Source organism: Coregonus lavaretus (assembly GCF_964263955.1).
Source record: "Coregonus lavaretus genome assembly, contig: HAP1_SCAFFOLD_2988, whole genome shotgun sequence".
NCBI classification, from domain to species: Eukaryota; Metazoa; Chordata; class Actinopteri; order Salmoniformes; family Salmonidae; genus Coregonus; species Coregonus lavaretus.
In genome coordinates, this window is record NW_028156495.1 from 42,572 (window position 1) to 70,236 (window position 27,665).

The 27,665-nt window shown below is 45.9% G+C and overlaps 1 protein-coding gene across 1 annotated transcript in view; it reads right to left on the reverse strand.

Annotated features, from left to right (window-relative positions):
• Positions 1–24,033, reverse strand: part of LOC311126293 (plexin-A4-like) — a gene marked incomplete at its 5' end in the record, with an annotated part of 53,985 nt that extends 29,952 nt beyond the window's left edge. Inside the window, 8 exons of the mRNA XM_084200302.1 lie at positions 5,685–5,778; positions 6,106–6,273; positions 6,951–7,087; positions 7,834–7,966; positions 9,059–9,210; positions 14,496–14,686; positions 20,821–20,917; positions 23,812–24,033. Coding sequence (XP_084056428.1) covers positions 5,685–5,778; positions 6,106–6,273; positions 6,951–7,087; positions 7,834–7,966; positions 9,059–9,210; positions 14,496–14,686; positions 20,821–20,917; positions 23,812–24,033 — 1,194 coding nt within the window. The remainder of the gene's footprint in view (positions 1–5,684; positions 5,779–6,105; positions 6,274–6,950; positions 7,088–7,833; positions 7,967–9,058; positions 9,211–14,495; positions 14,687–20,820; positions 20,918–23,811) is intronic.
• Between the last annotated feature and the right edge of the window lie 3,632 nt (positions 24,034–27,665).

Sequence of the window (27,665 nt, forward strand, 5' to 3'; positions counted from 1 at the left end):
ATGAGTGAAGGAGGCTTTGTTGCGAAATAGTAAGCTGATTCTAGATTTAACTTTGGAATGGAGATGCTAAATGTGAGTCTGGAAGGAGAGTTTATGGTCTAACCAGACACCTAGGTATTTGTAGTTGTCCAGGCTAAGTCAGACCCGCCGAGAGTAGTGATTCTAGTCCGGCAGGCGGGTGCAAGCAGCGTTCGATTGAAGAGGATGCATTTGGTTTTACTAACGTTTAAGAGCAGTTGGAGGCTACGGAAGAAGTGCCGTATGGCATTGAAGCTCATTTGGAGGTTTGTTAACCAATGTCCAATGAAGGGCAAAATGTATACAAAATGGTGTCGTCTGCATAGAGGTGGATCTGAGTCACCAGCAGCAAGAGCGACATCATTGATATACACAGAGAATAGAGTTGGCCCGAGAATTGAACCCTGTGGCACCCCTATAGAGACTGCCAGAGGTCCAGACAACAGGCCCTCCGATTTGACACATTTAACTCTATCTGAGAATTAGTTGGTGAACCAGGCGAGGCAGTCATTTGAGAAACCAAGGCTATTTAGTCTGCCAATAAGAATGCGGTGATTGACAGAGTCAAAAGCCTTGGCCAGGTCGATGAAGACGGCTGCACAGTACTGTATTTTATCGATCGCGGTTATTATATCGTTTAGGACCTTGAGCGTGGCTGAGGTGCACCCATGACCAGCTCGGAAACCAGATTGTATAGGTACGGTGGGATTCGAAATGGTCGGTGATCTGTTTGTTAACTTGGCTTTCAAATACTTTCGAAAGGCATGGCAGGATGGATATAGTTCTGTAACAGTTTGGATCTAGAGTGTCACCCCCTTTGAAGAGGGGGATGACCGCGGCAGCTTTCCAATCTCTGGGGATCTCAGACGATACGAAAGAGAGGTTGAACAGGCTAGTAATAGGGGTTGCGACAATTTCGGCGGCTAATTTTAGAAAGAAAGGGTCCAGATTGTCTAGCCCAGCTGATTTGTAGGGGTCCAGATTTAGCAGCTCTTTCAGGACATCAGCTATCTGAATTTGGGCGAAGGAGAAGCGGGGGGGGGGGCAAGTTGCAGCGGAGGGTGCAGAGCTCGTGGCCGGGGTAGGGGTAGCCAGGTGGAAAGCATGGCCAGCCGTAGCAAAATGCTTATTGAAATTCTCGATTATCGTAGATTTATCGGTGGTGACAGTGTTTCCTAGCCTCAGTGCAGTGGGTAGCTGGGAGGAGGTGCTCTTATTCTCCATGGACTTTACAGTGTCCCAAAACTTTTTGGAGTTAGTGCTACAGGATGCAAATATATGTTTGAAAAAGCTAGCCTTTGCTTTCCTAACTGCTTGTGTATATTGGTTCCTGACTTACCTGAAAAGTTGCATATCGCGGGGGCTGTTCGATGCTAATGCAGTACGCCAAGGGCAGTCATGTCTGGGGTGAACCAGGGGCTATATTTGTTCTTAGTTCTGAATTTTTTGAATGGGGCATGCTTATTTAAGATGGAGAGGAAAGCACTTTTGAAGAACATCCAGGCATCTTCTACTGACGGAATGAGGTCAATATCCATCCAGGATACCCGGGCCAGGTCAATTAGCAAGGCCTGCTCACTGAAGTGTTTTAGGGAGCGTTTGACAGTGTTGAGGGGTGGTCGTTTGACCGCGGACCCATTACGGACTCAGGCAAAGAGGCAGTGATCGCTGAGATCCTGGTTGAAGACAGCAGAGGTGTATTTAGAGGGTAAATTTGTCAGGATGATATCTATGCATCACTTCCAATCCCCCATATGGTTTTTTTTTATACCTACACATACATACATATAAATACATATACATACACATATATATATACATATCCTTAAAAAAAAAAAATCCTTTATTACTTTCCAACCCCACCACCCCTCCCCTAATTGGAGTAAACTAGTGAACGACAACGCTTAGGCCTCTACTTCCAGCTTATACATACTATATACAGTTTATGGACACAGTCAATTTTACAATAATTATATTTTGTTTGTTTTTACTCCTGAACATCCTCAACCTCTCCAATCATTTTCATGATGTCCATCCATTTGCCTCTACATGCCATATCCCCCAAACTGTGCTCTTTCACAAAAGTTCTCAACCTATATACTTGTTATGGACACAGTATGTTTTACAGTAGTTATTTTGTTGTTATTAGTTGTTAATAGTCCCAACTTTCAGCTCCATTCAACCCCTCCCATCTCTTAACACCATCCATATTGGATTTCTACTTGCCATATATTTCTCAACTGTACTGTGATGTTTCACAAAGGTTCTGAACCCTTCTATTCTCATTGTTTCTACAGATTGTAAATTGAAAATAAACAATTTTGCTAAAATTATTATTATATTATTGATCGATTGACTATGACTTTTCAGATCACCCAGTAGTGCTATCTGCAGGGTTAGCTCCAGGTAAATATTGCAATCCTCCAGCCATTCCTGGACCTGTGACCAAAAATAAGCTACAAATGGACAGTATCAAGACAAATGATCTAGTGATTCTGTCTCTTCGCAGCAAAATCTGCAGAGCTGGGAAGATTGTGTCCCCCATATAAATATCATTCTATTGGTTGCAAGAATTTTGTATAATCATTTAAATTGAAAAATTATACATTTTGAATCCGGCGTCGTTTTGCGTAACAGTTCATAAACCATTTGCCATGGAATCGGTACGTCAATAATCTCTTCCCAACTATTTTGCAATCTAATTTATATGGGTCGGCTGTCAATCCTTTGGTCCTTAAATGAAACTGGTATACCTTTTGATTTATCACAATTTTCTTTAACCAATTATGGCCTTTAATGCAGGGCCGACAGACAAGTTCCTTACTTTTTCCCCCTTCCACTTTCCTCTTCCATTTTTTGTGGTAATGCTGCAATAATTTGGTTGTAATTTTGGGTAGAGCAGACATTTCCATATGTTTTTGTTAGCTGCATGTGCGACATAACTCCATCAGTTCTACCTATGATAAAGATGTTATGTTAGTGTTTGATACATGGTCAGAGGCGTGGTAAAGTCATTGGGAATAGCATCAAAAAGGTTATTTTCATTCGATTGAAAACAACCTCTGAAATGCATTAGCCGAGTGTGTGATTGTATCTATGTATGCTCTCGGCACGCTTTACAACTCATATTCAGTACTGTTCCTAGTTAGGCTAGACCAGAGCCATGTTTTACTATGTACTAAATACCACAGGTGGCTGCTGAGGGGAGGACGGCTCATAATAATGGCCGGAATGGAGCAAATAGAATGGCATCAAACACCTGGGAACCCTGTGTTTGATGTATTTGACACCATTCCACTGATTCTGCTCCAGTCATTACCGCGAGCCCTTCCTCCCCAATTAAGGTGCCACTAACCTCCTGTGCTAAATACATGGCTCTGGGCTTCACTACATTCACTTCTCAGTACATAGAAGTCGGTGTGAAACAACTTTACCTAACAGGCCCTTGTAGACAGATCTCCCGAAGCCAACCACAGCAGGTCTACAGTCAGTCTACAGTCATTACGGTCCCTTTCATATCACAGCCCTGGAAGAGGTGGCATCTAATCTATTCAACACCTACTGAATGCAGACACATCTGAGTATTCCCCTCAAAGGAGGCCTAAATCAGTGAAACGGTTAGAGTGGTGTCTCTTTCCTCAGCACAATGGGCCTTTGATCTGTTCCGGTGTGATGGTGCTGACTCACTGGGAGATAACTAGCCCACGTTCACCTTCATATCCCTAGAAAAAGACTCCTCTCTCACTCTCTCTCTCTTTCAGCTTTCTCTCGCTCTCTCTCTTTCAGCTCTCTTTCTCTCGCTCTCTCTTTCAGCTCTCTCTCTGTATCTCTGTATCTCTATCTCTGGCTCAATCACTCACTCTCTCTGTATCTCTCTCTCTGTATCTCTCTCTCTGGCTCACTATATATCTCTCTCTGTATCTCTCTCTGTATCTCTCTCTCTGTATCTCTCTACTTATTATCTCTCTCTAGCCTACTTCCTCATTCTCTGTCCTACCATCTCTCTCATACTCTCTATCTCTGTCTTGCTCTCTGTCTTGCTCTCTCTCTCTCACTCTCTCTCTCTCTCTCTCTCTCTCTCTCTCTCTCTCTCTCTCTCTCTCTCTCTCTCTCTCTCTCTCTCTCTCTCTCTCTCTCTCTCTCTCTCTCTCTCTCTCTCTCTCTCTCTCTCTCTCTCTCTCTCTCTCTCTCTCTCTCTCTCTCTCTCTCTCTCTCTCTCTCTCTCTCTCGCTCTCTCACTTTGTCTCTAGCTCACACTTCCTCTGTCTCTCTTTCCCTTTCACTCATGTCTCTCCCTGCATTAAAAACAAAGATTGGTGACAATCATTGACAATCTGTCACTGTCATTGCTGCACCCTTCAATATTCAGTCTCATGTCACGACTTGGAGAAAATCAACAGTGTGGTAGGTGGCAGAACACACGCCGAGGGCCTCTAGCAAAACATCACCACCTGGAGAAGCTCTGAGGCATTTCACATCTCCACTGTATCCTCTGCTACATGGTCCCCCACTCAAACAAATCCCCCTCTGAGCAAAACCTGTCATTTTAATTGGTTCCTCACGACGGCGGTACATCAAAACTGACAAACCTTGTGGGGTGTAGCTGACCTGGTGTCGGCGCCTACATCACACGTCTGTAACTGCAGAGAACGCTGTGTGTGTGTGTGTGTCTGAGAGAGAGAATTGTTCAGATAGTATTTTCAAAACAGACATGGTTATTTATATATATCGCCCAGGCAGTATCAAATTGTTGCAAAGATCATAGCCGAAAATGAGAAACTGGGACGTGGCAAATTAACTTGGCGAATATGCCGGATTTTGATTCAAGGGGGCTTTTGAAGTGCGGCCGTCTGTACTTGGAGCAACAATGGCTCCCTAAGCTTATCCTATAGGAGCACAGCTGCAGAACGGTGGCGGTCTCTTCGATGGGCCAGGAAGATAGCATTACTGCCTTTTGTCTCTCCCCATGTCTTTCAATCAGATCTCAGATCAGATCTCAGGGCTGGTTAGAGAACTCCCATGGGTACTGTGTGGTTCCAGTCTGTGGGAGGGGGAATCTGATAGTTTGGTTTCTGTATGGTATACCTCGTGTCGAAACTCATTTTCTTTTTTTTTCTGTCGGGGTGGAGGGATACAGGAAATCAAGGCTTTCTGTCTGTGGTGGAGAGAACCAGGGAAACTGGGCTTTCTGTCTGGGTGGAGGGATACAGGGGAACAGGGCTTTCTGTCTGGGGTGGAGGGATACAGGGAAACAGGGATTTCTGTCTGGGGTGGAGGGATACAGCGAAACAGGGCTTTCTGTCTGGGGTGGAGGGATACAGGGAAACAACATTTTCTTCTAGGGTGGAGGGATACAGGGAAACATAATTTCTTTCTGGGATGGAGGGATACAGGGAAACAGGGCTTTCTGTCTGGGGTGGGGGGATACAGGGAAACAGGGCTTTCTCTGTTATTGGGATCTACTGTAATATAACATCTTTGTCTCTCTGTTGTATGAGTGCATTTCTTGGCCATACACCGCTATCCGTTCCAGACTTGGATAACATATCTGGAGGATTTTCATTGGTTTCCAGTGTATAAGGGTTGAGGCTGTTGACCGTTGGTTAGAGGTGTCTTTGACCTCTCATTGACCATGTCCGGGGTGAGGGGTTGAGGGTTCTACTCACGTTGACCGTCTCTCGACCGTTGTACTTGGCTCTGATAAGGGGGCTCTGTATGATGTCCAGGTTGGTGCCGGTCACGGTCACAGGTGTGTGCCCACTGTGGTAGAGAGAGGGGAGAGAGGGAGAGGCACCACCATGCCCTACTTGGTCACACACTCACACTTTCTCAGTACCTTCAATCACAGTTCAGTAACACACATGAATTGGGTATTAATCAAGGTCCAAATTCTGGTATTGTGACAACACTAGTATGAACATTAAATAATCCAGAAGCAAATGGCAGCATCTGATCAAACTCTCACGAAGCCCTTAGGATGTTCCTTTCTGATTGGTGCTAATCACCCTCACAGTCCACTATCCTGGGTTATGATTTGCTTTTCTAATTGGCCGAATGGTCCCATTTCCTGCTCCCCTGTCGTCTTACCTGAAGATGCTCCACTCGGGTTCCAGCTTGATGATAGTGGGGTCCTCCACGTACTCAAACTTCAAGTCTTTCTGGATCCGGGCCTTGTCCACCGTCACTGACACACTGACGTTTCCATAGCCCTGCAGCGAGGCGTGGGAGCGACACGTGATCCACTGGCCGCCCCTCCTATGGCAGAGAGAGAGAGAAGTATTTGACCTCCATGGTCTCACCGGTCTGCCATAATACTACCTTAAAGTACAACTATAACCAAATCCAACTTATGCTACAATATAGCTTATGTTATGATAATGGGCTTGACTACTAAGCATCTAATATATAACAATAAAGGGGAAATGTCATGAGGTATTCATATGAAAACTTCACAGAATCCTGCTTCAAATCAACAACGAGCCTCAACAGTAGAATCAAAGCCACTTTTTTAACTTTAGGAATGTCCTCAAGACATCCCTCTGTCAGGCAGCCAGCAGGTGATCTCATCCTTTACCTTTATTGGGGGTTGTGATGGTCTGATTTTTATAGACGTTATTGATTAGGGATCAGGAAGTCTTTCAGAAGTCTCTATGTCGCTATGGTTTTTCACCACAGGGCCAGAGGATGACAACAGACACAGCTGATCACCTCTTGAGTGACAGAAGATCAGACTCAGAGATAGATGTGAATAGATGGGATAGATCATCTGATTGGCCAAAGGTCCGTCCCCCCCCTCTCTCTCTCTCTCGCTCTCTCTCGCTCTCTCCCTCCTTACAAAAATCAATGCCCCTGATCCGCTCTTGAGTGACGGACAGATCAGACTCAGAGATAGTTGTGATAGATAATGTGATTGGCCCCTCCCGCCTGCCCACCTGTGATAGGTGCACTTCTGGTCTTTGAACATGATGGACACGTTGCTCCCGGCGTCCAGGTTGCTACCGGTGATGTTGACGATGGTTCCCCCGGAGATGGGCCCTCGGCTAGGCTTCAGGCGGATCAGTCTGGGGACCTAGGGATCAAAGGTCAAAGATTGTCCAATCAGATGCGTCGATAAACATAATGTCAACCAATCACATCGCAGTGAGAGAACAGAACAGGAACTAGTATAAATCTCACTCCAATTAATTTGCTCCGTCGTAATCTCATAATAATCTCATAATCAGTTTATTTTCATAGTACGACATCTAACCTAACATCATGTAATCCTGTTATATGGGCCTGTTAAGAAATAAAGCTCCCCTTAATGTATGTGTGTTAAATTGATAACGCTGCATAAAACATGCACATAATGGTAACGATTAGGCTGTATTTCATTGGGTGAGAGACATGCTCTTAATGTTTGATAAAGTGGGTACACGGGCAGAGTGCGAAGTGTGTGTGTGTAAAAAGCAGCTTTTATGGCCATTCTTGGTCCATTTTCACCCTGGAGTCATTAAGAAGTCTCACACTAGTGTTGTATGTAGGGAGGTGCTGAGTACAGCTCATATGACACAATGAGACAAACAAACAACACAGTCTACATAGAATACAATGTCAGAATTGAATCAATTACATAGCCTAGGGATTGCTAGATCACAACTAAGTGAACTACATACATTCTATAATCTATATTCTATAATGACTTTTTCCAACCATGACAAAACTCCTGTATGTTATTTTTAAAAAATTATAAAAATATACAGTATGTTCTCTTCATGTGCCAGACACATACTTCCTGCCTCTACAGTATATGTTGGTCTGAGAGATATTACTCACCACGAAGTAGTAGTACTTGGAGGATATGGCCCTGAACTCCTTTGGACACTCTCTGACCCCCACCCCCCCCACACACACCTCCACGTAGTTGGCGAACTGGCTCTGCGTTGCCACCGCCATCTCACACACTATCCTACAAACAGGAGGAAGTGTTGATGATTCATTATGCTTCTACAATGCAGTTATGCACAGACACGCACGCACGCATGCGCGCACACACACACACTGTATTGCTTAATTTCCTCTTTCTCATTCCCATGATTTTAATACAGAATAGACATTTTGGTAGAAAAATTGGACAAAGTCTAATCCACACCTTTAATAAAATGACAGGTCAGTGCCACACATCAAATGAACTCAAACTGTTGAAAGTGTTTAAAGCGGCTTCTCACCAAACCTAGCTCTTTACACTTACAAAAAAATAATCCCAGCCCTTCTCTATAGGAACGCTGAGGTAGTGAATACTGAGGTAGTGAATAGAGGAGGAAGGCTTTTTAAGGTCATATGAATAAGAATGGAGTTTTTGGCAGCATGGGGCCTTCAAATCCCTGCCAGATAACACATTATTATATTCAAGTCTTAACCTGGGATTAGGTGGGTTCTTCTAAAGCCCCTCTCTGCTGGATGGTTTAAAATCTGCACGGCTGAACGAAGTCACACAACAGCACTGCAGCAAACTGTCTAGTGGAGTTCAATGGAGAGCTCACTTGATAAGGGTGTGTGTGTGTGCATGTGTGTGTGCATGTGTGTGTGAATGAAATCTTGATTAGCGTGGTCTGTTATGGTCTGAGTTGGCCTTTCTCTTGTCCAAACACATCAGAATCTAAATGCCAACTTTGAGATGTGACTTTGACCTTCCACCAACCCTCTCCACTCACCAACCCTCTCCACTCACCAACCCTCTCCACTCACCAACCCTCTCCACTCACCAACCCTCTCCACTTACTCTGGTAGCTTAGTGGCTGACTGTACAGGACACCTTGGTGTTTCTGTTTATTGGTTAAGTCACCGCCCAGTCACACTCCATCAGAATCATACACTGAATCAGATGACCATATGCCTGAGGGGTTGTTCTGTGGTTGAGGTGTGGTTGAGGTGCGGTCAGAGAGAACGTGACCGTGATTCAGTAGTGACTGAGTATGACTCAGATGACCTTATGTCTAAGAGGATGCACTGTGGTCTGTGGTCATCCCATTATTTGGAATGACCGTGACCGTGTACTCACTGTTCTGCGGGGATGTATCCCTCGCGGACGGGGGTACAGTCCACCTCGGCCACCCTGACGTTCCCCTGGATCTCACTGAAGTCCAGGCCCAGGTTCTCCCCCCGGATGGTTACCAGGGTGCCCCCTTCCCGAGGCCCCCGCAGTGGAGTGATCTGGGAAAAACATAGACAAAACAGGAATGCTTATTATTAACAACAAGAGACAGGCTGATAGCTTAGCGTCGTGACGCCAACTTCCTAAGTTTACTTCACCAGTTGACTGAGATCCTATTCTCATTTGCAGCAACGACCTGACCTGGGTAATAGTTACAGGGGAGAGGAGATTCATGATCCAATTGCTTATGATGGTGTTTAGCAGCAGGGCCGTTATTAGCCTTATAGACAAAAACCTAGTTTCATAAATCTTTATGAATGACACTGCCTTGCTGATAACTCTATTAATGACAGCAGCTGTCTGTCTCTCCATACAGCTAATTCCCAATTAGTCAGAAGGCCCATAATGCAGTGCGTTAAAATCTCCACCACGCATTGAGCATGAAACCATGAAACCCCCTCTCCTCTATTCCTAATTCATCTGACTTTGGTGTAAAACACAAGGGTCTGGGCTGCGTCCCAAATGGCACCCTATTTGTCACGGATTCAGCCGAGGCTGCTCCTCCTCCTTGCTCGGGCAGGCTTCGGCGTTCGTCGTCCCCGGAGTACTAGCTGCTACCGATCGATGTTTCGGTGTTTGTCTTGTTTGGTCTTTATTGTTTACACCTGTTTCCCATTATGTTGGATTGTATTCCCTTTATAACCCCCTGTCTCTCATTGGTTATTGTGTGTGATTGTTTTTCGTTAGGTCGGCAGTAGCTGTGTTGTGCGAGTTATTGTTCCTCCCTGTTAGGAGGTTTTGGGTTTTTGTACTTTGATTTACTGTGTACAGTAAAGTATGTCTGCCAGTAGCTCGGTGTCCTGCGCTTGACTTCGTTTACCGCATACACGTCACCCTGACACTATTCCCTATATAGTGCACTACTTTTGATCAGGGCTTTGGTCAAAAGTAGTGCATTATGTAGGGAGTAGCATCTGGGACACAGCCTTAATCTGGATCAGAAGCAGTACAGTGCTATCTCCAGGGCGGTGTGTAGGGTCTTAGTTAGAGGGCTTGTTAACCGGCCCTGATTAAAAACCCACTCAGCATTGCTGTCATGAGGAAGCTCCCCAATGGCGCGCGATAACGCCGATCCGCTGCCAGCCAATTAGATTAAGCTATTCCCAGCGTTCGCCCTGTTTTGGCCGGGTGAGGTCATCACGCCAGCCGCGGCTCGCTGCCAAGGCAATGCCCGGGCAGATCTGATATGAGGGATTAGGTGTGTGCAACCCAGTGTTTGGGTCAGAGTGAGTGAGTGAGTGAGAGAGAAAGAAAGAAAGAAAGAAAGAAGAGAAACAGAGAGAGCAGTAAAAATAAAAATGGAGAGGTTAGAGAAATACACGAGGGGGTCAAGACAGGATCTTCTATTTCTAGTCTATTGAACAGTCTACACACAGCATGACTAACTCATAAAGGAGAGTTGGTCTAGACACAGCATGACTAACTCATAAAGGACAGTTGGTCTAGACAGCATGACTAACTCATAAAGGAGAGTTGGTCTAGACAGCATGACTAACTCATAAAGGAGAGTTGGTCTACACACAGCATGACTAACTCATAAAGGAGAGTTGGTCTACACACAACATGACTAACTCATAAAGGAGAGTTGGTCTAGACAGCATGACTAACTCATAAAGGAGAGTTGGTCTACACACAGCATGACTAACTCATAAAGGAGAGTTGGTCTAGACAGCATGACTAACTCATAAAGGAGAGTTGGTCTACACACAGCATGACTAACTCATAAAGGAGAGTTGGTCTACACACAACATGACTAACTCATAAAGGAGAGTTGGGAGGTGTCAAAACAGTTATTTTCATCACCGTCCTAATATATTGATCTGTTAGATGTTCCACTGGTGCAGAACACTTCAGACATCTATCAATGTTTTAACAGATTGATTAGTGTTGGCCCCTAATAGTATCTGTCCCAGAGGCCAGCTGCTGAATGTATGAAATGGACACTGTCCAGGACCTCCAATCCATCTATGCCAAATTAAGCACCTTCAGGTCCCAATGGGGAGGTAGAGCTATCATTAATAGCTTTGTGCTGTGTCATTCTTTCCTGCCAAACAGTGATCTCCCACTGGGGTTAGAGGTCTCATTATTAATGCTCTGTGGAGGTCATTCCTCACTGACAGGCTAGGACCCCTCTCAGGGGAATGGAGGTACAGTCGCCAAAGTGTGTGTGTGTGTGTGTGTGTGTGTGTGTGTGTGTGTGTGTGTGTGTGTGTGTGTGTGTGTGTGAGAGAGAGATAGAGAGAAACAGCGTCTTGTGGCAATCCATATCTATATAGGTAAGTTTTTAGGGACAATTGTGAATACTGACAACTTAGCTTATATCCCTATCTACGTACATCAAGGCATGATCAGAATACAGTGAGTTATCAGGTACGCCAGACCCTTGGTACAAACTATACTGATGAGGTCAGTGGGTTGGTGTTGCTATACGGATACGGTGCTATCCAATTACAGACGCTGAAAAGGTAACCGCCAGCCAAAGGGAAAATAAAGTGGAGGGAGGGGCAGTGTTATCTCACTGCATGACTGGTTCGGCCGCCGTTCATAATAGACAGTACATCATTTAACTGCCACTGGTCGTGAAATAATAGAGTCTGTCCCCTGCTGATGTGGTGATGGAATAGGGAAACCCTGTGGGAACAATCTACTGCATCACAATGCATGCAATTAACAGACACTGCAATGCATTATGGATCTTTTCCATCTAGCAGGGAGGAGAGAAAGAGCGGGAGAGAGAGAGAGAGAGAGAGAGAGAGAGAGAGAGAGAGAGAGAGAGATTGAGAGAGAGAGGGAGAGAGAGAGAGAGAGAGAGAGAGAGAGACGATGGGTCTCTTTTCATTAGCGGGATGAGCAGCTGATTAGATTTGTGACTTTGACAAGCTAATTGACGGTTGGTGGAGTGAAACACTTAATCACTCTCTCCCGTTCTGTCTCTCTTCTCTATCTGGAGAAGAGAGAGTGATGATTATTCATGGAGAGATGTCACCGTAATGAGCAGCATTAGGGGCCGAGGGCTGGGCTGAGGGGCCTTAAAAAGCCCCCCGTCATCACAGAGTGACAGTGTTATGGGTACATGAGAGGGCTACAATATGCTCCTGTTACAGTCAGGCAAGGCATTATGCATGGCCAGAACAGAGGATAAGTCCATGCTAGATTCAGACCAGAATATAAACTACTGTACATATGGACTTGTTCCAAACCCTTTCCTTGGCCCCTTGATTACTCTGGATATGAGGAGCCTGAATTGATGTGGTCAATATTACACCATGCAGCACTCAACTGTGTCCATGCAGTTTCTGCAATTGCCTCCACTTGTCAGGTGTGGTTTGAGAAGGCAAGTCTTTGAGGCTAGGGGGAATGGAGCCTGGTTACAACACTGAGCCACGTTACCACACTGAGCCAGGTTACCACACTGAGCCAGGTTACCACACTGAGCCAGGTGACCACACTGAGCCAGGTTCCCACACTGAGCCAGGTTCCCACACTGAGCCAGGTTCCACTGAACAGCTCAGAGCATCACTAGTGCTCTTCCCTGGAGAGAGAGAGAGGGGGATTTCTCCCCCTCCTCTCCCGTTGTATCATCCTCCCATCACTTTTCAGGGACAACCCAAAGTGGCTACTCTATCCATCCTCCATCCCTCCATCTCCAATCTCTAACCATCTGCTGCCCTCCACCAGGCCTGGGCATGGAGGGATGCCCTGTGTATCTATCATCTCTCCAGGGGGTGTGGAGAGATGGGGATTCCTCTCCTCCTCATGACTCCATCACAGCCCCAACCTGCCATGAATCATCTCTCCCCCTCCTTTTAACCTCCGTCCATCCATCCATCCATCCATCCATCCATCCATCCATCCATCCATCCATCCATCCATCCATCCATCCATCCCCCATCCATCCATCCATCTAGTGGGGTCAGTAGTGTTTGTACCACACGCAGAGCTAACCCTGCTTGCGAACACAAACAGTTAAACGGGTGTGTGTTCATCTGTTCTGAGGTGAGTGATAAACAGGGTGAATGGGAGCTCTATGTCTTAGCCTAGCTCACTGGGTTAACCAGTGACTGACCCCTCAGTAGCAGGCAGATGTGGGTTTCCATCAGCGCTGAGAAGTTGTGTGTGTAAGCAGCCTAACACTTTGGGATGAGTAATGAGTAACGAGTAATGAGTCATGAGTCATGAGTCATGAGTCATGAGTCATGAGTCATGATTCATGAGCAATGAGTAATGAGTAATGAGTCATAAGTAATGAGTAATGAGTAATGAGTAATGAGTAATGAGTTTAAGTAATGAGTAATAAGTCATAAGTAATGAGTAATGGGTCATAAGTAATGAGTAATAAGTCATAAGTAATGAGTAATGAGTAATGAGTAATGAGTAATGAGAGTCATAAGTAATGAGTAATGAGTAATGAGTAATGAGTAATGAGTCATAAGTAATGAGTAATGCACATAGCTGTTACTGTTACTGTCACTAATTGAAGTCTCTATGATCAAGATGATTATAATATTGTCCAAATGTGAGGTGTCTATCAGCTGCCAGAGGGTGACAGTGTGTCTTGTGTTCATAACGTATATGTCAACACCATCAGCAGTCACTCCCCTGGGTTACAGTGTGTGTCCTCCCCTGGGTGACAGTGTGTGTCCTCCCCTGGGTGACAGTGTGTGTCCTCCCCTGAGTGACAGTGTGTGTCCTCCCCTGGGTGACAGTGTGTGTCCTCCCCTGGGTGATAAAATGTGTGTCCTCCCCTGGGTGACAGTGTGTGTCCTCCCCTGGGTGACAGTGTGTGTCCTTCCCTGGGTGATAAAGTGTGTGTTCTCCCCTGGGTGACAGTGTGTGTCCTTCCCTGGGTGACAGTGTGTGTCCTGCCCTGGGTGACAATGTGTGTCCTCCCCTGGGTGACAGTGTGTGTCACCCCTGGGTGATAAAGTGTGTGTTTTTCCCTGGGTGATAAAGTGTGTGTTCTCCCCTGGGTGACAGTGTGTGTCCTTCCCTGGGTGACAGTGTGTGTCCTCCCCTGGGTGACAGTGTGTGTCCTCCCCTGGGTGACAGTGTGTGTGAGCATGTGGGTATTTGTTCTCACCTGTGTGGTCACGTGTTTGTAGTAATTGCCGGTGTAGAGTGTGTGTGTGTGGGTGTGTGTGTGTGTGGGTGTGTGTGTGTGTGTGGGTGTGTGTGTGTGTGTGTGTGTGTGTCATTCCCACTAGTGTGATTTACCTAGTGGGTAATGGTGGTGTGTGTGTGTGTGTGCGTGCGCATGTGCATCCACACATATCTGCATTGTCACCTGGGTGATGCGTGGGTGTGTACACTTGCTGTTGAGTCCATTGTTCTCCAGCCACTGGCTCTCAGGCTGGGGACAGTGCTGCTTGAGGGTGCAGCGGTTCTCCCCCTTGCACCACACACAGCCAAACAGGGGGTCTGCCTTCAGACACAGCCCACAGCTGCCCCTCTGGGCGTCACACTTGTATATGTGGACTGTTGGGAGAAGGGGGGGGGGTCACAGGGAGAGAACAGGTTAAGAACACATCACACATCACACAATCAGTCAATCAATCAATCACATGTATTTATAAAGCCCTTTTTACACATCAGCAATTGTAACAAAGTGCTTTACACCCCGGCCTAGATTTAAAATGATAGCATGCATGTATATTGGTAAATGTGGGTGAGAACAGTTCAGAACAGGTATTTGGGTTTATTCTCTTTCTTTCTAAATTGCTGTCTGCATTTAAGTATTCTCTCTCTCTCTTCCTCTCTCCCTCTTGCTTTCTCTCTCTCTTCCTCCCTCTCTCTCTCGCTCTCTTTTCCTATCTCTCGCTCTCTCGCTCTCTCGCTCTCTCGCTCTCTCTCTCATTTAGCTCCTGCGACCGGAAGCTTCTTGCCCCTGCTCATCCACTAGTTTAACATTTCATCTCCATGGAAACCGGACAGATTTTTAATTGCTATTAGATGCTTGTGTGATTTGTCCATGAAATTATGTCCCCAGAGCAGCCTTCTCCCCGGGTAGCTAGTGGGAGAGAAGAGGAGGAGGAGGAGGAGGAGGAGGAGGAGGAGGAGGAGGAGGAATTCTGTTCATCTTTAACTCTCACTCTCTCTCTCTCTCTATTTGTCTCCCTCTCCCTCTCTCTCCATGGACACAAAATGTTTCTATATATCCATGCAAATGTAAACACCAATGTGAGCAGAAATAAATCTGATTGCAAAGCCAGCGAGGTGCAGTTAACCATTGTCATTAGTGATTATATTTGTATGTGTTTAAACCAACTAGTACCATCATGCATGGTTTAGTCATTGTACATATCTCATATTATTTTATTATTTTTTTATCACTTTGGTACTATTTTCACAAGAATGTGGTCAAATTTCACAACTCTTAGTACAAAACTCAAAACAGATCATCAAAAAGGCAGTTTCTTTCAAAACTTTAAGTACATTTTCATTTGACTAAGTACAACACACAAAATCAGTAACCTTTTCACCAAAACTAATCAGTGTTTCATCTAGATATACTGTTTGGTAAACCTATAGATTTAAACTGGTTTATCTACTATATATTGATTTTGAGAACTACAGGAATAAAATGTGTGTTTGTAAAGTATAAACATCTAAATTACATGTATGATACATGATAACCATACATAATGACTACTCATTATTGCTAATTGATTTCACATATTGGTCACCATATAAAAGGGTGTGTGTGAACACTTGCAATTTCTTTCAACATGGAGCAGGATAGACAGCAAGGGAGAGGAAGATATCAAAGAGCTCGTGGACAAGGGACCCATCAGAGAAGTCAAAGAGGTGGGCATGGGCCCCATCAAAGAGGTAACAGAGGTGGGCATGGGCCCCATCAAAGAGGTAACAGAGGTGGGCATGGGCCCCGTCAAAGAGGTGGGCATGGGCCCCATCAAAGAGCTCAAAGAGGTGGGCATGGGCCCCATCAAAGAGGTGGGCATGGGCCCCATCAAAGAGGTCAAAGAGGTGGGCATGGGCCCCATCAAAGAGGTCAGAGGTGGGCATGGGCCCCATCAAAGAGGTAACAGAGGTGGGCATGGGCCCCATCAAAGAGGTCAGAGGTGGGCATGGGCCCCATCAAAGAGGTAACAGAGGTGGGCATGGGCCCCATCAAAGAGGTAACAGAGGTGGGCATGGGCCCCGTCAAAGAGGTGGGCATGGGCCCCATCAAAGAGCTCAAAGAGGTGGGCATGGGCCCCATCAAAGAGGTGGGCATTGGCCCCATCAAAGAGGTCAAAGAGGTGGGCATGGGCCCCGTCAAAGAGGTGAGCATGGGCCCCATCAAAGAGGTCAAAGAGGTGGGTATGGGCCCCATCAAAGAGGTCAAAGAGGTGGGCATGGGCCCCGTCAAAGAAGTTAGCATGGGCCCCATCAAAGAGGTCAAAGTGGTGGGCATGGGCCCAGTCAAAGAGTTGTGTCTAATGAAGTCCAGGCCATCGTCATTGACCATGTGGTAAACAGAGGCCTTACCTTATTAGTTAACCCCAATCTGGAAAGATCAACTGTCAATTCGATCATGAGAACATTTCACCATGAAAACCGGTAAGTCTGCAGGATATGCACTATTCTTTACCATTACATTTACAGTAAATGACAAATTGTAATGCATGTAAATTCACAAAACATGTTCCAGTATTCTTAACAGTGGAGGCTCCTCATTGAATGTCAAATAAAAATGGTAAGTTATCCTTTTTAGATAAAACTATACTAAATATATTCACGTCACCAAATAATTGATTAAAACACACTGTTTTACAATGAAGGTTTACAGTAGCCTCAACAGCACTCTGTAGGGTAGCACCATGGTGTAGCCGGAGGACAGCTAGCTTCCGTCCTCCTCTTGGTAGATGACAACTTCTGGAAGACGTCCTCCAACCTATCAGAGCTCTTGCAGCATAAACTGACATGTTGTCCACCCAATCAAAGGATCAGAGAATGTATCTAGTACTAAAAGCATAAGCTACAGCTAGCTAGCACTGCAGTGTATAAAATGTGGTGAGTAGTTGACTCAAAGAGAGAGAAAGACAATAGTTGAAAAAATTTCAACAAATTAATTTCTTCAAAAATGAAGGAGAAGCAAGAGAGAGCGAGAAAGAGAGCGAGAGAGATTGTCATTTTATTTCACTTTCAGTTTCACTTACTTAGCTAGCAAATGCAGCTGGCTAGTTTAGTTACCCAAACACCCGGCTCAAACAGAGGGATGCAATGTTAGCTAGCTGGCTATGACTATCCAACACAACACTGGAACTCTTCCAAGTCAAGGTAAGCTTTTAATTGTATTAATTTATTGCCACAGGGGCCCGCCGGTGTAACTGCTTACTCACTACACTGTAACGTTACTGCATGATTGTAGCGGGTTTACTAATGCATTAGTTCTATTAGCTATGTTGACTAGGACGTTACTTTAGCTAATATGGGGACAATGATGTAGGCTGTGTGTAGCGGTTATGACATGGTTCGGCTTGGAAAGGTTTTTTCGCCAGGTCACATACAGCTGATGTTGTGCATTGAAGTCCACAAGCGAAGGGAAAAGGTTAGAGGAGGAGAGTGCATAGAGGCGAGAAGGAATTCAACGTGGCTGCTATGAAAGTGAACTGTGTTTACGCGTGATCAGGGGTGTATTCATTCCGCCCATTCTGTTGAAAATCGTTTCTTAAACGGAAGCAAACGGAACAAAACGGGGATAAAAAATAGAAACTCTTGTTTGCAACTGTTGGACTAATGATTACACTCTAGATAAGCTAGATGCAGGCAATATTGTGCAAGGTGGTATTGAATGTGTCACTGTCTGTCCATGTGTCACTTTCTGTCATCTCAAATGTTTCTCTCGACCTGTGTGCACCTACACTGTAAACTTTCATTCATAGGCTTGGTTGTAGCAACCTCATGATGGGTATAGGGAAAATTTGAGTATCATGTAGTAGCCTAAACCTATCGATGTTACATTGAACTGGGTGAATGGAATATGAATGACAGTCATCCAACATGTTGTAATAAAAAAAAGGTGAAACGGCACTGACCGCCACTGATTCTTACAGTATGATCTATTGACAGTATACTCTGTTCTACCCTCAGACTTGACCGAAGACCCCATGGTGGTGGCTGTGGCCGTGTGCTGACCAACCAGCAGGTGTGGGCAGTGGTGGAAATGGTGAGGGCCAGGAATGACATACGGCTGTCCGAAATAAAGCAGGCCATTGAGGAGAACGATGATTCCTTTGCCAATGTGGCATCCGTCAGCCTACCAACAATCGCCCGCCTTTTGAAGAGGCACCAGGTATCTATGAAACACATTTACCTGGTGCCTTTTGAGAGAAACAACGACTGGGTGAAACAACTGCGGGCCGAGTATGTTCAGGTACAGCACTATACACTGTATTACTGTTACTATTAATGTACATGCTACTTCACAATTTCATATTGGAAATATACTGTTAAAATAAATAACCAAAATATATTTTTAGAGGGTGATGGTGCTTGATGATGCTATGAACCATCACAAGTATATCTTTGTTGAAGAAGCGGGCTTCAACCTGGCCAAAACCCGGCGCCATGGGTGGAACTTCATCGGCCAACGGGCGACCGTCCAAGTGCCTGGTCAACGTGGGGGAAACGTCTCCATGTGCACAGTTATCTCTGAAGATGGTGGTGTAGGACGTAGGCCATAACTTGGATCCTACAACGCTGCACACCTCATTTTGTTTCTAAATTAAATTGAGCAGGGCTGTCAAGGTGAAGGGGTCGCCTATGTCATTGTGTGGGACAATGTCAGGTTCCACCATGCAGAGGTGGTTCAGGTATGGTTTCGGACCCTTCCCCGATTTGCGACCCTATACCTGCCCCCATACTCTCCTTTCCTCAACCCTATTGAGGATTTTTTTTCAGCATGGAGGTGGAAGGTGTACGATCGCCATCCCCATGAGGGTGCCACCCTCCTTCTGGCCATGGATGAGGCATGCGACGATATCAGTGCAGACCCATGTCAAGCTTGGATTCACCATGCCAAAATATTTTTCCCGCAGTGTCTTGGCCAAATCCTCAAGACAGGCTTGATACAAATGAATGCGTGCTAAACGTTATGCTTTATTTTCATTCATTTAATTTGTTTCATTTAATTTCTTACATTTCATTACAGATAGTAATCTATATATCTGAAAAATAAAATGCTTTTTTTGCATGAATGATTGTAGAGGATGTCTTCATTGATCACACCTTTGATTACACATTGAATAGATATTATGGGAATTATAAATTTTCTGTCCATTTTGTTGGGTAATGTAAGTGTATTGCCTAATGTGAAAACTGTGTAATTACTGCAATTTACAATACTGTAGCATATTACTTTCAGCACTTCTAAGAGCGATTTGAAACACGTATCTTGCATTGTTTGCTATTGTATTAACTGGTAGTTAAAACAACTAAATTGAAAATATATCATTATGTTGTGTTTTGGTGATTAAACCAGTGTTCTCATGACATTAAACTTATATTTTGAATCAATGGTTGTGTGGTGAGAGATGTTCACAATCCAAATGAATGCACAATGACAGGTTTTGAATGAACGACTGGCTGTTTTACAAGTGTGACCAGTTTGGAGTTTTGTACTAATAGTTGTGAAAATGTACTTGTAAAAATAGTACCAAAGCGATAAAAAACTAACTGTATTAACCATTCCTTATATCCCTTTCATGGATGAATAGATAGATAGATAGATAGATAGATAGATAGATAGATAGATAGATAGATAGATAGATAGATAGATAGATAGATAGATAGATAGATAGATAGATAGATAGATAGATAGATAGATAGATAGATAGATAGATAGATAGATAGATAGATAGATAGATAGATAGATAGATAGATAGATAGATAGATAGATAGATAGATAGATAGATAGATAGATAGATAGATAGATAGATAGATAGATAGTATAGCATATTGAATATTCTCTTTTAGTGTATTGCGTGTGTCGTCTGTGGTAATATGCTACTGGGCAGAGGGAGACAACTGACAGAGGAAGGTGTGAAGCTAACAAGCACCACAGAGGAAGAGAGACGAGAGAGGGAGAGAGAGAGAGAGAGAGAGAGAGAGAGAGAGAGAGAGAGAGAGAGAGAGAGAGAGAGAGAGAGAGAGAGAGAGAGAGAGAGAGAGAGAGAGAGAGAGAGAGAGATGGTGACTGGGGAGATGGAAAAAGGGAAGAGGACGTGACGAGACGAGCGGTGTGAAGCTAACGAGGTGAACAGAAGGAGGGAAAAGGGAGGAAGAGAGAGAGAGAGAGAGAGAGAGAGAGAGAGAGAGCGAGAGAGAGAGAGAGAGAGAGAGAGAGAGAGAGAGAGAGAGGGAGATGCAGAGGGAAATGAGATGTGAGAGATGGAGAGTAAGGGAGAGAAAGAGAGGGAGATGAGAGAAGAGACAAAGTTATAACCAGACACCGCCGCCCACCGCAGCAAAGTAATGCCACTTCTGCGTCTGTGCCGGTGTCAGGGGGATGGTTACCACCGCAACTGCCCGCCTGTTGCCATGGAGACCGGCTACACAGGCGACGGCGGTGATCGGGTGGGGTGTGTTTGTTTGAGGGGGGTCCTCACCTTTATTGTCGGCAGGGTTGTCGATGCTGAAGTCTCCATTCCAGATGACCGTCAGGTCCACAGGGAGGCTGCTCATCTCCATCCCATCATATGAGTACTGTTGTCGCCATGGGGACCCAGAGAGGGGGAGATAGAGGAGGGGGGAGAGGGAGAGAAAGGGGGAGAGAACGAGGAGAGAGAGAAAGGGGGAGAGAGAGAGCATCAGAGAGAGAGAGAGAGAGAGAGAGGGGGGGGGGGGGGGGGTAGAGGTAAATATTCAACCCAGGTAGAGTACATCTTCACAGACAACTATCAAAGCTAGTCAGAGTGTTTGAGACACTCCCATTCAACAGTAGCATATCATTCAGCATATAAACCCTTTCATTGGGAGTCTTTCATTCCAGAACTGAATGACACATAATAGGATTGCTGAGGGAAGCTGGAATTTAGAGAGTGCATTTAAACTCATCAAGGCTCTCTGCACATGTACAATGAGAGTCATATCCTTGGGCATGGAGGATTGGTGCCAGACAGTGTAGGTATGTAGAGGAAATGTCTTCAGCTCTATAGTACTGATTACTAGAAATGAGGGACCTGTATTGCGATTTTACAGTCAATAGCTCTCCAGACAGACTTGAGATAGAGTTGTGCTTGTGTGTGCATCTTCTGACTTTCACAAATAACTTCAAATATGTCTCTGACCAACTCTCTCGCTATCTCTCGCCGAACGATCTTCTTGACCGTAACTAGTCAGGCTTCAAGATGGGTCACTCAACCGCGACTGCTCTTCTCTGTGTCACGGAGGCTCTCCGCACTGCCAAAGCTGACTCTCTCTCCTCTGTTCTCGTCTTCCTAGATGTATCCACTGCCTTCGACACCGTGAACCATCAGATCCTCCTCTCCACCCTCTCAGGGCTGGGCATCTCAGGCTCTGCACACTCATGGATTGCATCCTACCTGGCAGGCCACTCCTCCCTGCACCACGTACTCGCACTACTGGTGTCCCCCAGGGCTCCGTTCTAGGCCCTCTCCTCTTCTCTCTATACACCAAGTCACTGGGCTCTGTCATATCCTCACATGGTTTCTCCTATCGTTGCTATGCGGATGACACTCAACTACTTTTCTCCTTCCCCCCTTTTTCACCCAGGTGGCGACACGCATCTCTGCATGCCTGGCAGATATCTCAGCCTGGATGTTGGCCCACCACCTCAGTGGTCTAAGGCACTGCATCGCAGTGCTAGCTGTGCCACTAGAGATCCTGGTTCGAGTCCAGGCTCTGTGGCAGCTGGCTGCGACCGGGAGACCCATGGAGCGGCGCACAATTGGCCCAGTGCCGTCCAGGGTAGGGGAGGGTTTGGCCAGCAGGGATGTTCTTGTCCCATCGCAAACTAGCGACTCCTGTGGTGGGCCGGGCGCAGTGCACGCTGACTCGGTCGCCAGGCCCGCCACAGGAGTCGCTAGTTTGCGATGGGACAAGAACATCCCTGCCGGCCAAACCCTCCCCTACCCTGGACGGCACTGGGCCAATTGTGCGCCGCTCCATAGGTCTCCCGGTCGCAGCCAGCTGCCACAGAGCCTGGACTCGAACCAGGATCTCTAGTGGCACAGCTAGCACTGCGATGCAGTGCCTTAGACCACTGAGGTGGTGGGCCGACATCCAGGCTGAGATATCTGCCAGGCATGAAGAGATGCGTGTCGCCACTGTTTCCTCCGGCACGTTGGTGCGGCTGGCTTCCGGGTTAAGCGGGCACTGTGTCAAGAAGCAGTGCGGCTCGGTTGGGTTGTGTTTCGGGGGACGCACGACTCTCGACCTTCGCCTCTCCCGTGTCCGTACGGAAGTTGCAGCGATGGGACAAGACTGTAAATACCAATTGGATACCACGAAATTGGGGAGAAAAAGGGGGTAAAATAGCCATAAAAAAATGAAAAAAGATTTTAAAAAGTATTTCGCTTCCACTACAAGACCATGGTACTTGCCTACAGCGCAGCAATAGGAACTGCCCCTCCCTACCTTCAGGCTATGCTAAAAGCCTACACCCCAATCCGAGTACTCCTTTCTGCCACCTCTGGTCTCCCGAGTGGCGCAGTGGTCTAAGGCACTGCATCGCAGTGCTAGCTGTGCCACTAGAGATCCTGGTTCGAATCCAGGCTCTGTCGTAGCCGGCCGCGACCGGGAGACCCATGGGGCGGCGCAAAATTGGCCCAGCGTCGTCCAGGGTAGGGGAGGGAATGGCCGGCAGGGATGTAGCTCAGTTGGTAGAGCATGGCGTTTGCAACGCCAGGGTTGTGGGTTCGATTCCCACGGGGGGCCGGTATGAAAAATAAAAAATATTTAAAAAATAATGTATGCACTCACTAACTGGATAAGAGCGTCTGCTAAATGACTAAAATGTAAAATGTAAATGTAAATGGTCTCTTGGTCCCCCCTGCGGGTGGGCAGCTCCTGCTCAGACCAGTCCAAGCTCTTCTTTGTCCTGGCACCCCAATGGTGGAACAAGCTTCCCCCTGAAACTAGGACAGCAGAGTCCCTGCCCATCTTCCAAAAACATCTGAAACTGTACCTCTTTGAAGAGTATCTTAAATAATCCCACAGCACCCCCCCTATAAATATAATAAAAGAATGCCTTTCGTGAACTAACACTCGCACTTGACTTTTCCACCTACTAGCACTGACTTTGCTGATAGCTACTTTGAGGGAAAATGTACTCACTACAACTGTGATATGTGGTCGTCTCACCTAGCTATCTTAAGATAAATGCACTAACTGTAAATCACTCATTGACTATAATGTAAATATCAAATACATCCCTTCCAACAATTTTCATTAATTGTGTACACCCAAACACATACATACACAAACTTCCCTGTTCACCCCCTGTAAAGTGTGGGTGGATAAGGGAGTCTGACAACTTTACTGCCGGTGTAAAAACTCCCTTATTCACCCACACTTTACACCCACCCCCCCAACACACACCATCAACCCCAACACACACCATCACCCCCTACACTCACCGAGGTGTTCTGGCACTGAACACTGCTGCTGTTGAAGCGGAGCGCGGGCACCCGCTGCTCCACGCCCTGGATGGTGAGCAGACACTCATAGCCCCGCTGTCCTGACTGTGGCTGGGGAAGGTTCTTGGCCCGCAGGGTGATGGGCTTCACCACGTTGACCGGCACCAGGATGCGCTCGGTGGGCAGCAGCTGGGGACACTCCTGCAAAAGCGACAGGGAGAGCTGGTCAGGAGGACCAAAACGACAGGAGCCAGACGTCAACAGTGTGTTACTCCCAATACACACTTGTTTCAGACTTAGAATTTAGCATAGTTGACTTTACTCGTGGTTGTCAAGAGTGAAAACGACAACAAGAAGTATTGACTATGTTATGACATTTGGGGTTATACTTTGAGGTCAATATCAAACCGTATCGGCCATTCTAGGCCAACAGTGAACCTACGTCCTAGTAGGGTTCAACCCTGTAGAAATCTCCCTATATGCCCAAGTCACTCCTCACATCCACTTACATGGTTATTACAGATACCATATCTAACTGTGAAACGACATTATGAATGAGTGTTTTTGGCGACTATGGTATTAACACTGAGCTACAGCTGGAAGAGTTAGTGTTGGTTGCCTCTAGTGGTTAGGTAGTTATAGCTGGAAGAGTTAGTGTTGGTTGCCTCTAGTGGTTAGGTAGTTATAGCTGGAAGACTTAGTGTTGGTTGCCTCTAGTGGTTGGGTAGTTATAGCTGGAAGAGTTAGTGTTGGTTGCCTCTAGTGGTTAGGTAGTTATAGCTGGAAGAGTTAGTGTTGGTTGCCTCTAGTGGTTAGGTAGTTATAGCTGGAAGACTTAGTGTTGGTTGCCTCTAGTGGTTAGGTAGTTATAGCTGGAAGAGTTAGTGTTGGTTGCCTCTAGTGGTTAGGTAGTTATAGCTGGAAGAGTTAGTGTTGGTTGCCTCTAGTGGTTAGGTAGTTATAGCTGGAAGACTTAGTGTTGGTTGCCTCTAGTGGTTAGGTAGTTATAGCTGGAAGAGTTAGTGTTGGTTGCCTCTAGTGGTTGGGTAGTTATAGCTGGAAGAGTTAGTGTTGGTTGCCTCTAGTGGTTGGGTAGTTATAGCTGGAAGAGTTAGTGTTGGTTGCCTCTAGTGGTTGGGTAGTTATAGCTGGAAGAGTTAGTGTTGGTTGCCTCTAGTGGTTAGGTAGTTATAGCTGGAAGAGTTAGTGTCGGTTGCCTCTAGTGGTTGGGTAGTTATAGCTGGAAGAGTTAGTGTTGGTTGCCTCTAGTGGTTAGGTAGTTATAGCTGGAAGAGTTAGTGTTGGTTGCCTCTAGTGGTTGGGTAGTTATAGCTGGAAGAGTTAGTGTCGGTTGCCTCTAGTGGTTAGGTAGTTATAGCTGGAAGAGTTAGTGTCGGTTGCCTCTAGTGGTTGGGTAGTTATAGCTGGAAGAGTTAGTGTTGGTTGCCTCTAGTGGTTGGGTATGTTATAGCTGGAAGAGTTAGTGTCGGTTGCCTCTAGTGGTTAGGTAGTTATAGCTGGAAGAGTTAGTGTCGGTTGCCTCTAGTGGTTGGGTAGTTATAGCTGGAAGAGTTAGTGTCGGTTGCCTCTAGTGGTTAGGTAGTTATAGCTGGAAGAGTTAGTGTCGGTTGCCTCTAGTGGTTAGGTAGTTATAGCTGGAAGAGTTAGTGTTGGTTTGCCTCTAGTGGTTGGGTAGTTATAGCTGGAAGAGTTAGTGTCGGTTGCCTCTAGTGGTTGGGTAGTTATAGCTGGAAGAGTTAGTGTTGGTTTGCCTCTAGTGGTTGGGTAGTTATAGCTGGAAGAGTTAGTGTCGGTTGCCTCTAGTGGTTGGGTAGTTATAGCTGGAAGAGTTAGTGCCGGTTGCCTCTAGTGGTTAGGTAGTTATAGCTGGAAGAGTTAGTGTTGGTTGCCTCTAGTGGTTGGGTAGTTATAGCTGGAAGAGTTAGTGTTGGTTGCCTCTAGTGGTTGGGTAGTTATAGCTGGAAGAGTTAGTGTTGGTTGCCTCCTAGTGGTTGGGTAGTTATAGCTGGAAGAGTTAGTGTTGGTTGCCTCTAGTGGTTGGGTAGTTATAGCTGGAAGAGTTAGTGTTGGTTGCCTCTAGTGGTTGGGTAGTTATAGCTGGAAGAGTTAGTGTTGGTTGCCTCTAGTGGTTGGGTAGTTATAGCTGGAAGAGTTAGTGTTGGTTGCCTCTAGTGGTTGGGTAGTTATAGCTGGAAGAGTTAGTGGTTGGTTGCCTCTAGTGGTTGGGTTAGTTATAGCTGGAAGAGTTAGTGTCGGTTGCCTCTAGTGGTTGGGTAGTTATAGCTGGAAGAGTTAGTGTTGGTTGCCTCTAGTGGTTGGGTAGTTATAGCTGGAAGAGTTAGTGTCGGTTGCCTCTAGTGGTTAGGTAGTTATAGCTGGAAGAGTTAGTGTCGGTTGCCTCTAGTGGTTAGGTAGTTATAGCTGGAAGAGTTAGTGTCGGTTGCCTCTAGTGGTTAGGTAGTTATAGCTGGAAGAGTTAGTGTTGGTTGCCTCTAGTGGTTGGTAGTTATAGCTGGAAGAGTTAGTGTCGGTTGCCTCTAGTGGTTAGGTAGTTATAGCTGGAAGAGTTAGTGTTGGTTGCCTCTAGTGGTTAGGTAGTTTATAGCTGGAAGAGTTAGTGTTGGTTGCCTCTAGTGGTTGGGTAGTTATAGCTGGAAGAGTTAGTGTCGGTTGCCTCTAGTGGTTAGGTAGTTATAGCTGGAAGAGTTAGTGTTGGTTGCCTCTGTAGCCCTTGACAAGGTTTGAAGGGATGTGAGTTGGAGTGGGGCTGTCATACCAACAATAGGAAACAGAGCAGTGCATTATTATTACACTGACTTGTAAATGAACAGAGTGTTGAAAAATGACATCACTGACATGCTAGAAATAGGGCCATGTGTTCCATTGACACAATGACAGAGGTTCAATGAGAGAGAAAGAGAGAGAGGCAGAGACGGAGAGAGAGGCAGAGAGAGGCAGAGAGAGAGAGAGAGAGAGAGAGAGAGAGAGAGAGAGAGAGAGAGAGAGAGAGAGAGAGAGAGAGAGAGAGAGAGAGAGAGAGAGAGAGAGAGAGAGAGAGAGAGAGAGAGAGAGAGAGAGAGAGAGAGAGAGAGAGAGAGAGAGAGAGAGAGCGTGTTCGGCTCACTTCGCAATTGGGTGTCTAAAATTAACATCCCATCAACTCAGGTGATTGGCTGAGTAAAAATAGTCCACCCATGACACGACTGGTGATGGGGATGAAAGGAGATGAAGAAGAGAATATAGAGACAGAGACAGACAGTCCTGATGAAGTTCTCTATGGTAGTCTACAGTCCTGATGAAGTTCTCTATGGGTAGTCTACAGTCCTGATGAAGTTCTCTATGGGTAGGTCTACAGTCCTGATGAAGTTCTGTGTCTGTGTGTCTATGGGTAGAGTCTACAGTCCTGATGAAGTTCTGTGTCTGTGTGTCTATGGGTAGAGTCTACAGTCCTGATGAAGTTATGTGTCTGTGTGTCTATGTGTAGAGTCTACAGTCCTGATGAAGTTCTGTGTCTGTGTGTCTATGGGTAGAGTCTACAGTGCTGTGCATACACACAACTCCCATCTCCTGGTGAGACAATTTGACTTTGTTAAACTGAGGGCTCGGATAAAGAAAGAGAAGAACAGAGTGAGAACATGGGGAGAGATAGAATGAGAAGAGAGAGAATGAGGCAGAGAGAAATTCAGAAATACTAAATAGAGAGATAATGGCAGACAGAGAGAGAAAAAAACGAATAGAGCGAGGAGAGAGGAGAGAGAGAGAGAGAGAGAGGAGAGGAGAGAGGAAGAGAGAGAGAGGAGAGAGAGTGAGAGAGAGAGAGAGAGAGAAGAGAG